Raw genomic sequence first — 12913 nt, 5'->3', positions numbered from 1 at the left:
TTTAAAGGTGATTTTCTCTTAATAGATTTTTTTGCACCATCAGTTTGATCTCAACCAAATAGTTTGTTCTATCCTAACAAACCATACATCAATGGAAAGCTTATTTATTCAGTATTCAGATGATGTGTTAATCTTGCATAAGCAAGTTGGAAAATTTTGTGTTATTTCTCTACAGTTCTACATTGTGAAGGAGAATCGTGGAAACGAGGGCACATGTGTAGGTGTGTCACGCTGGCCCGTGCATGACTTTAACCATCGCACAACGGCAGACATGTGGCTCTACCGAGCGTACAGTGGCAACCTCTACCACAATGGAGAGCAGACACTCACCTTGTCCAGCTACACACAGGGAGACTACATCACCTGTGTGCTGGACATGGAGGCTAGGACTGTGTCCTTTGGAAAGAATGGAGAGGTGCTGTCACAAATACAAACAGCTGCTTAAACAACTTTTTATACAGCTGAGCTGTAAAACACATTTACCCAAATGACATTATCATGTTTATGTGTTAAACTATGCTGCTTTTTTGTCAGGAACCCAAACTGGCTTTTGAGGATGTTGACGCTACAGAACTCTACCCTTGTGTCATGTTCTACAGCAGCAACCCAGGAGAGAAGGTAAGACAAAGAAGAAGACAAGGCACTGATTAAATAATGGCACTGATCTTTTGTCTTTATCTACAATAATGCAAAAGAACTTGATTTATCTCTAATTGCTTCACCCTGCAGGTAAAAATCTGCGACATGCAGATGAGGGGCACACCCCGTGACCTGTTACCCGGCGACCCCATGTGCAGCCCCGTCGCCACCGTCCTTGCAGAAGCCACCACCCAGCTGGTCCGTATCTTACACCGCTCTGAGCACTGGACCCAGACCATCAACCACAGCATCCTCCAGCGCTTCCAGCAGATCAGGGGCTGTCTGCGGGACGGAGCCTCTCCTGCAGGGGCCACCAGACTGCGTAAGAGCCGCTCAGCGCAGAGCCGAGATGAGCAGGACGAGAAAGAAGAAGAGCGAGAGGAGGAGAGGGGAAGAAGCGGACGACACGCTTCGGCCGAGCTGTCGGAGGCACACCTGTGGACACTGTGCCACCAGGTGTGGCCAGTGTTGGCTGTGATAGGGGGAGTAGATAGTGGGTTGAGGATGGGGGGACGGTGTGTGCACAGGCAGACGGGGAGACATGCCACTCTGCTGGGTGTTGTGAAGGAGGGGAGCACTTCAGCCAAGGTGCAGTGGGATGAGGCAGAGATCACCATCAGGTGAGACATGGGTGTCTGTTTGTCTGGTTTAATGCACTCCGGATATTAGATCTGTCTGTAAACTGAGGCCTTTTATCAGTCACTTCTTTTACCTCGTTCCTACCTCCCTGAGGTCTCCCATTCTTTGGGAATCTCCCTAAGTTCTCTGTCCACTTTTTCTTCCTCCCTGATCATTTCATTGCTTTTTTCCTATGCATTAGCTCCATGACGTTGCATGTCCCTGACCCTCCTCCCTGCCCCCTCACTTTCTCTCTCTTCCTCTTTCTTGTTGGTTTGTCACTCCTTGTCATTGAAGCTTCCCCACTTTTTGGTCGCCCAGTGACACGCCGCTGTATAACTTGGAGCCGATCGATCCTCTGCCATTCGACGTATCTCGTTTCCGTGGGCTCACCGCAGCTTTACTGCTGGACCTCACAGCTCTTGCGAGCTTCCAGGACGACGGCCCCAAGCCCACCTCTGCTCGCCGGCACGAGCGCAGACATCGGCACGAACCCCAGGAGGAACGCGAGAGCGAGCCACGCACCAAACCAAAAGAGGGAACGGGGGACCTGCGCGTATCCCACAGCTTAGATGAGGTTCGAGCCCGCGCACCTCCCAATTCCCGCTCTGAGAGTGAGCTGGCAACCTACACGCATGACGGCACGCAGCAGGCTCCAGCAGAGGGACGTCGCAGGCTGCAGGAGACGACAGTGTCGCGGGGAAGCTCGCAGGAGGCAGCTGCGCAGGTGGAGGTACATGCGGTGCAGCTGTCGTACCTGTATCTTGGTGCAATGAAGACTTTGAGCGTACTCCTGAGCTGCAGCAAATACGCCGAACTGCTGCTGATACCCAAAGTGATGCCGGATAGTGGCCATAACGCAGATTGTGCCAGCCCTGGCGTGAGCATCTGTCAGGAGGAGGCGGAGTTGCGATCTGCTCTGCAGTTTCTGATGCGACACATGGTGAAGCGGGCAGTAATGAGGTCGCCCATTAAAAGGGCACTCGGGCTGGCGGATCTGGAGCGTGCACAGGCCATGATCTATAAACTGGTGGTCAATAGCCTACTTGAAGAACAGGAAGGACAAAGTGCCAAGCCAGTTAATAATACAGAGTGCGAGGAATTAGAGGGAGACCAGCAGTTTCAGACGCCAGTCACCACCTCCCCCTCGGCCTCCAGCAGCACCTCCTTCATGAGCTCCTCACTGGAGGACACCACCACAGCAACCACACCCGTTACCACAGCAACCACACCTGTTACAGATGCTGAGACCGCACCAGCTTCAGAGTCACCTGGAGTGATGCCCCTCAGCCTGCTCAGGTACACTCACACAGGCCCTTTTTGAGAGCGTGTGAACATTATATTGTACTTTGTTTGATCTTTATGTGCATGTGTGAGCAGGCAGATGTTCTCCAGCTATCCAACCACTGCCTTGCTGCCGGTGCGTAGAGCGCAGACACCTCCCGTATCATCGTTGCCCACCTCGCCATCAGATGAGCATGGCCGTAGACAGAGCCTAACATCACCTGAGTCCCAGCCTGCCAGGACCACCAGCAGAACAGGTACAAATGTATATTTATCATATCATTAATGCAAAGGGGTGGCCTTCAAAATGTTAATATTCCAATTAAACTTTACAGACATGTATGTCTCACTTGAGCGTAGTCCTGTACAAAACATCTGTGTGTGTTTGTTTGCATCAAGCATTATCAGACCCCAGCAGTCGTCTCTCCACATCTCCACCACCTCCAGCTATCGCTGTTCCACTGTTGGAAATGGGCTTCTCACTCAGACAAATCATGAAGGCTTTGGAAGCAACAGGTACCTTGAACTCTTCTTGTCCTTTGGATCATGTTTTTCAGTTTTTAAAGTATGTTTTGTCTTGGTCTTTAGGAGCACGTGGTGAAGCAGATGCTCAAAACATCACTGTGCTTGCGATGTGGATGATCGAACACCCGGGGACAGCAGACTCTGAGGAAGCTTCGGACCCCTGCTCTGGTGCTGCGGGAGGAGGTAAGAGCGCAGAGAGGGGTTATCTGCGCTCTCCAGGAGACATCCCAAATGCTGATGCTGCTGAAATGGAGGAGGGATTCAGTGAGAGGTATATTGCGATTCATATAATTATTTGTTTTTTGCTCTCCAAAACTCCCAAGACCTATGAGCGAGCCCAATGTCACCAATCCTGAACAAATATGGTTTTAGTGACCTTTTTAGTTTCATGTAATAGTGACATTAATTCTAAACTGATGTATTGCAGCAGCTTTAATCTCCCTTTTTATAGTCCTGAAGGGCTCGATCAAGATGCGGCCTCAGCTGGCCCCACTCCCAGGAGCCGCTCTGCAGCAAACAGGAAGCACCGCTTTGATCTTGCTGCACGCACTTTACTAGCTCGTGCAGGTATGTCAATCATCAAACCTGATCGTCTTTTGGGCCCTCGTGAACACATCAGTGATTTTATGGGTTTTTTTTGTGTAGCTGGGCTGTACCGCTCAGTGCAGGCACATCGAAGCCAGGCCCGTCGAGAAGGCTCTGCTCTGCAGCAGGAGGCTGGACCTCTCGGGGCGCTTTACGACTTTAATCTAGATGAAGAACTGGAGCTGGAGCTGGATCAGGAGGCCATGGAGGCCATGTTTACTCAGGAACTGGCTACCGACTCTGACATTCTGGGAATGTGGATCCCGGAGGTACTGGATTGGCCAACATGGGTGTGTGTGACAGCAGTCTGGGGCTGCAATGCTTTACTACTCACATCTAACCCCACTGCACTGCTTTTAACGCAAGCAAAAGTCTACATTAACACTAACTTGCTCGTATTCTAATGTTACCATCACAAAAAGCTCAGCAGCTGTCCACTAACACTGATGCATGCTTTGTTGGGGCTTTCGCTGCGTCCGAAAACTCAAGGCAGTGACTCATTGCCTTGCTGCCTCATGAGGAAATGACTTCGGAGGCATGAAGGCAGCTCAGAGAAAGACTTTCGGACGCACTTCAAAGGCAGCGTGTTTGAAATATAAACAGAGAGCGCCTTTATGATAACTAATCACATATTTGAAAACTACAATACTAATTTCTCGCTAGAAATGCAATTAAAAGGTGTAAAAAGTGAACATCTACCTTTATCTACACTAAATTGGTGGTCCAGTCGCGTCCTTGGCCGCCATTTTATTTTTTCGAACTCGACCGGGCTCGACCAATCACATTCTTATTGTACGCTTACGCATAGGTATCTCAGGAGACAGGAAGTAAACCTAACAATGAATTCGGACATGCCTTGATGCCTTCCTGCCTTGGAAAGCTGCCTCAGAAGTCAGCAATTTAGAGTTTTTGGACGCAGCCTTTATTTCAGTGCTTATCTCTGGCCTTCATTTAGATTTATGTGTTGCATAAAGTCTAACACATAGAGCCGAACTGACGTCAGTTTTGTGTTGCCTTCCTGCACCCTAGCACGTGTGTGAGTCTGAAGATCGTGATGAGGTGGTGGTGTGCGAACTCTGCGGGGCGAGTGTGTCCAGCTTTAACCAGCATATGAAGAAGAGTCACCCGGGCTGCGGCCGCAGCGCCAACCGCCAGGGTTACCGCAGCAACGGCTCCTATGTGGACGGCTGGTTCGGCGGGGAGTGTGGAAGCGGGAATCCTTATTACCTGCTTTGTGGCAGCTGCAGAGAGAAGTACCTCAACATGAAGAGCAAGATCAAAGGACCACTGCCCGAGAGGTGAGGTCAAGTGCATCTGTGAGAGAACAATCGCATGCGTTTATTGTCATATGATAATGAGTGACGTTTTTCCCTGTTGTTTAGGTATAAAGGGCAAGCACCAGACCTGTTGGGAAAGCAAGACAGTGTGTATGAAGGTATCGAAAGCTTTCCTCTAGAATGATTCAAGAACAAACACTTAACGCTTTGGTCTAACCATACTGTACTGTATGTGGTGTTGTCCCGCAGAAGACTGGGACATGCTTGATGTGGATGATGCCGAGCGTCTGACAGGTGAGGAGGAGTTCGAGATGCTCTCGGCCCCACTAGGTCTCAGTGAACGGAGACCCGTCCCCGAGGCCGTCCACTTTCCAGACACTGACCCTCTCGGAGCATCGGTTGCCATGGTTACCGCCACTAATAGCATGGAGGAGACTCTATTGCAGATAGGTAAGATAAATGCATCCTAAAGCTGAGAATATGTGATCAATGGCTTTACAGACAACTTGACGTTCTTAATGTTTCGATGTATGCTTTACTCTTTATACAGGTTGCCAGAGTTCGGTGGATAAAAGCTCATCAGGTCGATTGTCTCTGGGAGAGCAGGCGGCCGGTCTGCAGACGTCTGCTGATCGTCTCGTGGCTCTAAAGAGAGTCACTGCAGCTGCGCAAGTTCTTTTGGCCAGAACGATGGTCATGAGAGCACTATCGCTGCTGTCAGTTAGGTGTGTGTGCTGCTTAATGTGTCTCTTTGTGATATGTGTGTATTGTGTGTCTTTTTAATCCAGGTTAAAGTCTCATGATTTAATTATTGGGAGCATCAAAGTTTAATTTCACCGATCCTGGCCTTCTGGGGGCCCTAAGCAACTTTTTGAGGGGGCCCTGTCATCGCGTTCTTAAAAAAATTCACTGTTTCTGCAAAATGTTAACTAAAACACGTATTATCCTATAGCTGTACATTTTTGCCACATGTAGCCTACATTACTGTGACACTCATCAGAATACATCCTTTGACACATTTTCTGAAAAGCCCTTAATCTGTTACATTAGTACTTAGAAAAGAAGGTCTACTGCCAAATATATAATTTTTTTAAGAGATGTAGAACATCAGGGAAACAAATTTAAAATTATAAATAAAATAAAACCAAAACAGCTGTCAGATAAACTATAACAAACAACTCAACAGATTTTATTTAAAGACTAAAGGCATGATCAGACTCCACAAATAAACATACCAAAATACATAAATAATTCTCTAAATATGCAAACATTAGACCTAATGTGCATTGTTTTCAAATGCTAACAGGAGTCACACAACATCTTGCATGAATAAATGTGTTTATTTTTTTTTATTATTAATGTGTACAAGCATTTCTAACAAAACAGACCAGACTAAAACTGAATCTAGGGATTTGGACTGCAGTGTTTGTTATAAATCCATTGCATGGTTAGTCGAGACTAAATAGGAATTTAAAACGTTAATGGGTTCTTAATCTTTTTACTTCACCACCTTCATGCCACTTGTCTTTCCTGCTCTGGGCGGATAGCTTTAAACCATATTCGAATGAAGACGCATGTAGGCGCGTCAACCGCATGCGGAGCTGCATAAATTCAAATGGCACTCGCGGCACAATGATGTCACTCGCCAGCTGGTCTGTGCAGCGCTGCAGGAAGTTAAGAACAAGGGGGCCCCCTAGTGGTGCGGGGCCCTACCCAGCTCGTGTAGATAGGGAGGATCAGCTCTGGATATAGCTTTACTCAGATACCAAGGTTTAATTTTCACAGAATGTGATGATTTTATGTAAAAAAAAAAAAAAACATTTATTATGTAAATAAAAAAATGGCTTGAGCTGGTTTTCATGTTTTTACATATACTGTATGTATATCTCTATATTTGCTTCTCAGTGGGTCTAGTTGCAGTCTGGCAGCAGGATTGGAGTCTCTGGGCTTAACAGACATTAGGACTCTGGTGCGCTTGATGTGTTTAGCTGCGGCGGGTAGAGCCGGACTTTCCACAGGTCTTGCATTAGGTCCTGGATCCTCTGAGCGCCCACGAGGGGCCAGCAAGGCCACCAAACCCATCTCTTGTTTGGCGTACCTCAGCACTGCCGTAGGCTGCCTGGCATCAAACAGCCCCAGTGCTGCCAAACTACTTGTCCAGCTGTGCACTCAGGTTGCCAAATGTTTTCATAAACCTCTACCAAACCTATGTCCAGCATAGAGACTGTGGCTGTAGACCAGTGGTTCTCAATCCTGGTCCTGGAGGCCCACTGCTCTGCACATTTTGTATGTCTCTCTTATCTGACAGACAATGAGATCTCTGCTAATGAGCTGATGATTTGAATCAGCTGTGTTAAACAAGGGAAACATACAAAATGTGCAGAGCAGTGGGCCTCCAGGACCAGGATTGAGAACCACTGCTGTAGACAAAGCCCAAGAACAGGTGTCTCCAACCCTGCTCCTGGTGAGCTACCGTCCTGCAGACTTCACTTCCAACCCAGCTCCAACACACCTGTCTGTAGTTATCAAGCAATCCTGAACACTTTTATTAGCTGGTTCAACTGTGTTTGATTGGGGTTGGGGCTAGACTCTGCGGGATAGTGGCTCACGGGGAGCAGGGTTGGAGACCCCTGCCCTAGAATGTCTAGTAGGTACAGAAAAAAAACATATTTTTTATTCGTTAAGCCACAATTAGATGGATATCTGTATACCTACTAGAGAGTTAAAAGTGATACATCTTTTTTTTCCTCTGTAGAATCTTATATCAGCTGCCACAGGGATGAATCTGACCACAGTGGATGATCCTATCCAGAGAAAATTCCTGCCAAGTTTCCTAAGGGGTGTGGCTGAAGAAAACAAGCTGGTGACGTCACCCAATTTTGTGGTGACCCAGGCACTGGTGGCCCTGCTTGCCGATAAAGGTGCCAGACTTCGGCACGGCTACGATAAAGCTGAACTAGAAAAGAGAGGTCGGTAATCATATAGCCACTGCTTAATAATGTTCGATGTATTGTGCACATGTTTGTCTGTTTGTCCAATTTTTTCTTTGCGTACTGGGTTAATTTGATTACAGATATTCACTTTTTTTGTTTTGGCAAACTCTCACACATTCGTTTACTTTTCCACATTCTCACCTTTATTTTTTCATTTTGTGTGTGTGTCTATCTGTGTGCATGTGTGTGTTGTTTTTCTCGTCTATGGCCTGGCTTTGTTCTGCTCGGTCGTCGCAGGTTTAATTTCCCCTCTCTATGCCCACCTTTCCTGTGCCCCCCTTGCTGTAGGCCCTCTGGAACTGGCAAATGCTCTTGCGGCATGTTGCCTCTCGTCCCGCCTGTCGTCGCAGCACCGCCAATGGGCCGCGCAGCAGCTAGTGCGCACACTGGCTGCTCATGACCGAGACAACCAGAGCCACCCGCAGACGTTTGCCGACGTGGCAGGAGACCTGCGGAAGTGGTCCACCTTCAGACTAGAGGCTCATCAGAGCAGGGTACGATTCATTTCGTTTTGAGTTTCATTTGAGTTTTGTTGCATGCTGCTTTAGGTCTAAGATAGTATTTTAACCATCATTAAACCTTTTATAACTCTTTATAACTCCTTAATAAGTACTGCTCTCCTTCTGAGCCCCACTCTAGTTTAGACTCCAACCAAAACTATGATATTCCCAGTATAAATAAAAATGCACAGCTTACAAAATACTCAAATTTTTTCTTCTTTTTCCATTTTGGTTTTGCTTTTTGATGCAATCCCAGAATGCATTGTAAAAAGAAATCTATCAAATCAAAAAGAGGTCTTTTAGGATAAATAAAATTATAAAATGCACAAAAGCTTGCCAGGTTTCAGAACAGCGCTCAAATGTTATTGTGATTGCTGTATTTTAAAGGCTTTAAAGGGACACTCCACTTTTTTTGAACATAGGTAAATTTTTCAGCTCCCCTAGAGTTAAACATTTGATTTTTACCTTTTTGGAATCAATTTAGCCGATCTCCGGGTCTGGTGGTACCACTTTTAGCATAGCTTAGCATAATCCATTGAATCTGATTAGACCATTAGCATCGCACTCAAAAATTACCAGAGTTTCAAAAAATATTTTTTTTATTTTAAAACTTGACTCTTCTGTAGTTACATCGTCCAGGTGTGTCTGATTATTGTTGTTGTGACAACAATAATCAGGTACACCTGGATTAATCAGTTTTTCCAATAATGGCAGACAGGAAACAAGGAGCTGGCTGAAGTTCAGGAAGTAGTGCAGCTGGGCATAAAGCCTATTAAAAGTTTATCACGCAGCAGGCGCAATGATATTAGGCAGTGCCTGAAAATAATTCCCTGTAAGTTACCAAGGGGACTATTTTGGGGCACCGCGTAAATATTATTGTGTCTGCTGCAGCCATTGTACGACAGCAAAGTCCTTGATTATTACGTCAGAATGAGAGTGTATAGCCCTAGCCATATCTGCCTAGAAAATCACAACTTTTAATTTTCCGCCGATCTTAGTACAGTGTAACTACAGAAGAATCAAGTTTTAAATAATAAAAATATTGACACTCTTTGGTTATTTTTGAGCGCGATGCTAATGTGGTCTAATCAGATTCAATGGATTATGCTAAGCTATGCTAAAAGTGATAGCGCCAGACCCGGAGATCTGCTGAATGGATTCCAAAATGATAAAAATCAAATGTTTAACTCTAGGGGAGCTGGAAATTTTTTTTAAAGTGTTTTTTTGCCTTTACCAGAAGTCTTGGTGGTTTAATCATTTGGTCTCTTGTAGGTGTTTACATGTGGGTGGTGTAGTAAAAAAGGCCTCCTGGCCACCAGCGGAAATGATGGAACGGTCCGAGTTTGGAACGTAACCAAAAACCAGTACACACTTCAGCAAACATGTGTCTTTAACAAAGCGTAAGTTTCTCCCTTTCTCCCGCTTGGATGTATAACAACAATAAGCCTGTTCTTCATATTTAAAAAAAAACTGGATTTACACAATTCTTGTGTTTTGTCAGTGATGACACTTCTGAGGAATGTTTGAACAACTTGGGGTCCCCAAGTGATCCAAACTTTGCTCCAGTGGCCTGGAGTGTCAGTGGGAAGTATGTGGCTGCTGCCATGGAGAAAGCTGTTAACATCTGGCAGGTCAATGGTAAGTCAGGATAAAGCTACTAATTAAATTATTTTATCTAATTAAATTAAATTATTTAGTGTAAATAACTTACATGATAGCATAATAAGTATACCCATAATAACAGGATTTAGTGCTAGGTCAAATATGTTTATACAGCATGCCTAAAAGTATTGTGTATGTATTGTGTGTTATCTTAAGGTGGGAAAGCCACTTTGGACCTGCAGCCTCAGTGGGTATCAGCGCTTGCTTGGCCAGAGGAGGAGGCGGGGTCTCTCTGGGGAGGAGAACCTCGAGAGCTGCTATTGGTGGGTCGTATGGATGGGACACTGGGCCTGATTGAGGTTCTGGATGATTCTAACATCCAGAGAACTGAACTTCAACACTGCTTTAGGAAAGACGGTACTGACATGATTAACATTCAAAATCATAAGATTATACTTGAAATGTGATCTATAAGTAAACATGACTTGTGTATCTGTTTTTGTTCTCAACAGTAGCTGTGATGCAAATAGCATGGTACAGTGAGGACCGCCCCTTTGCAGTTGGATATGCAGATGGAAGACTTCTGATTGGCTCTAAAGAGCCTTTAGAAAATGCATCTGTGGTGGTCATAGATGCTCACAAGGTTATCATGATGCACACATCATATACACAAATTTGAAAAAAATTGTTTTTTATTAAATATAAAAAAATCTATTTTTTAGGAAAGCATCTGTTCAATGCACTGGGCTCCAGGTGGAGAAGTGTTGCTAAGTTGTGCCAAAGAAGAGATTGTACGTCTGTGGGCAGGGTCAGGATCAGGTTTGGGCCAAAGCTGGACATGTCTGCAAAGTATCGCCCACCCTGCTGTTGTCAATGCGGTTGCCTGGTGCAACCTGCCTGGTCAACGACCTAAACCTCTCAACATGTTTGCCACGTATGTCCAAACATGCATTCAGAAAACACATAGGAAGATTGTATGATCTAATTATGGCTTAATGCATGAATATTTGTATGTATTGCAGATGTTGTCAAAACGGCCTGGTGTCTGTGTGGACGGTACCACAGGACCCTTCATCATACTCGCAATCTGGCACTCCGTGTCCTGATGCGTGGTGGGAAGCAGAATCCAAATCCAAACTCGTGGTATTATACTTAGCATCTCAGCATTTTGAGTTAGCTAACTGTGCTTAGTCTCTAGTCTTGAGACGTATTAGGGCTACTGTAATAGGCTTGTGTTATAAATCTCTCCAGCTGGACCCACAGCGGTGTGAAGGAGCAGTGTGTGTATTCCAGCTGCGAGGACACTTGACTCCCGTTCGGACGGTAGCGTTCAGTCCAGATGGGCTGGCTCTGGTGTCTGGGGGGGTTGGTGGACTTTTGAACATTTGGTCATTACGGGTCAGTGTCTGTCACACACACACATCTTTATAAAAATGTACAAATCCAGCCAACTTGAAAAATATAATGAATATTATTTTCACACGCAGGATGGATCAGTGTTGCAGACAGTAGTTGCTGGATCTGGAGCTATTCAAAACATTGTTTGGATTCCTGATGTAGGTGTAGCGGTCTGCTCCAATCGCTCAATGGTAAAAGAATCCTAAATGTTTTAGTTCATTTTAGTTCATTTTCAATCAAAGAGATGTTTGCTTACTACCATCTGTGTTTCTTCTGTAGGATGTGCTGGTTGTTAACTGCTCAACAGAGTTCATGGCAACCAATCACGTGTTAGCAACCTGTCGCACAGCTCTGAAAAAACAGGGTGTTGTAGGATTGAACATGGCTCCATGCATGAGGGCCTTCTTGGAGAGGCTTCCCATCATGCTTCAGGAGCAGTACGCATATGAGAAGGTACGCACACAGTAATACGGAGAATTGCATTGGTTTACCAATTGGTTATTGATGTCATTTCTAGTTTTTCCAATCACATTTATCTGTGTGCCTCAGCCTCATGTGGTTTGTGGAGAGCAGCTCGTCCACAGTCCTTACATGCAGTGCCTGGCGTCTCTGGCCGTGGGTCTGCAGCTGGATGCTCTTCTTTGTCACCCACCCGTCCCGACTCACTTGGCCCACTGCCCACCTGAGCCTGGCATCTCACCCACTGTCGGATCCTGGGCAAGCAGTGAGTGGGCGTGGCTCCATTGCTTCTCCACCACCGTCAAAACGGCAGAGGCTCTCGCACGTGGACACACCTTTCCAGAGTCTTTTATTGTACCGGATCTGGAACCTGTGGCCAAGGACAAACTAGCACTACTTATGGTGAGATGGAACACAGATTAGACTGCAATCTGTATCAAATTTTTTAAAAGTGCTTACTAGTAATCGTGAATTCTGTATTTGTATTATTTTTGGACTATATATTGTTTTCAATGAGATCTGATGCGCATACCTGTCTGTGAAAACCTAGCTAGTATTTTTTTGTGATTTATATAAAATCATCCTTTGTAATGTAAAGAACATTCTCTTAAAGGGATAGTTCACCCAAAAATAAAAATAATGACATTAATAACCCTCATGTCGTTCCAAACTCGCAAGACCTCCTTTCATCTCTTCAGAACACAGTTTAAGATGTTTTATATTTAGTCCAAGAGCTTGTTGACTCTTCATTGAAAATCTATGCACGGTATCCTGTCCATGTCTAGAAAGGTAATAAAAACATCATCAAAGAAGTCTATGTGACATCAGTGGGTCAGTTCGAATGTGTTGAAGCATCAAAAATACATTTTGGTCCAAAAATAAAAAAATTACGCATTGTCTTCTCTTCCGCGTCTGTTGTGAAGCGCATGTGCAAGACTAAGGTCACGTGACTGCAGTGACGTGGATGACGTGTTATCCGAAGTTTTATTTTCCAAACTTACAGCGTCGGTCTCCCTCAGACTGTAAACGGCAC

General features: G+C 45.4%; 1 protein-coding gene across 7 annotated transcripts in view; it reads left to right on the top strand.

Moving 5' to 3' along the window:
- Nucleotides 1-12913, top strand: part of herc1 (HECT and RLD domain containing E3 ubiquitin protein ligase family member 1) — a 57778-nt gene that overhangs the window by 33895 nt on the left and 10970 nt on the right. For 3 of the 7 annotated variants that reach the window (XM_073858915.1, XM_073858910.1, XM_073858911.1), the window contains exons 35-60: nucleotides 176-415; nucleotides 535-618; nucleotides 730-1259; nucleotides 1555-2556; nucleotides 2638-2798; nucleotides 2941-3057; nucleotides 3130-3337; nucleotides 3518-3633; nucleotides 3712-3941; nucleotides 4681-4949; nucleotides 5034-5086; nucleotides 5178-5378; nucleotides 5479-5653; nucleotides 6834-7101; nucleotides 7684-7897; nucleotides 8159-8415; nucleotides 9694-9821; nucleotides 9923-10059; nucleotides 10240-10440; nucleotides 10536-10666; nucleotides 10746-10957; nucleotides 11046-11166; nucleotides 11275-11421; nucleotides 11511-11612; nucleotides 11701-11874; nucleotides 11971-12282. In XM_073858915.1, the coding sequence (XP_073715016.1) occupies nucleotides 176-415; nucleotides 535-618; nucleotides 730-1259; nucleotides 1555-2556; nucleotides 2638-2798; nucleotides 2941-3057; nucleotides 3130-3337; nucleotides 3518-3633; nucleotides 3712-3941; nucleotides 4681-4949; nucleotides 5034-5086; nucleotides 5178-5378; nucleotides 5479-5653; nucleotides 6834-7101; nucleotides 7684-7897; nucleotides 8159-8415; nucleotides 9694-9821; nucleotides 9923-10059; nucleotides 10240-10440; nucleotides 10536-10666; nucleotides 10746-10957; nucleotides 11046-11166; nucleotides 11275-11421; nucleotides 11511-11612; nucleotides 11701-11874; nucleotides 11971-12282 (5790 nt within the window). The remainder of the gene's footprint in view (nucleotides 1-175; nucleotides 416-534; nucleotides 619-729; nucleotides 1260-1554; nucleotides 2557-2637; nucleotides 2799-2940; nucleotides 3058-3129; nucleotides 3338-3517; nucleotides 3634-3711; nucleotides 3942-4680; nucleotides 4950-5033; nucleotides 5087-5177; nucleotides 5379-5478; nucleotides 5654-6833; nucleotides 7102-7683; nucleotides 7898-8158; nucleotides 8416-9693; nucleotides 9822-9922; nucleotides 10060-10239; nucleotides 10441-10535; nucleotides 10667-10745; nucleotides 10958-11045; nucleotides 11167-11274; nucleotides 11422-11510; nucleotides 11613-11700; nucleotides 11875-11970; nucleotides 12283-12913) is intronic. The other 4 variants (XM_073858912.1, XM_073858914.1, XM_073858913.1 and 1 more) reach the window with 4 other exon arrangements.

This window comes from Misgurnus anguillicaudatus, chromosome 21, assembly GCF_027580225.2.
Source record: "Misgurnus anguillicaudatus chromosome 21, ASM2758022v2, whole genome shotgun sequence".
NCBI classification, from domain to species: Eukaryota; Metazoa; Chordata; class Actinopteri; order Cypriniformes; family Cobitidae; genus Misgurnus; species Misgurnus anguillicaudatus.
This window is presented reverse-complemented; position numbering and strand designations above follow the sequence as displayed.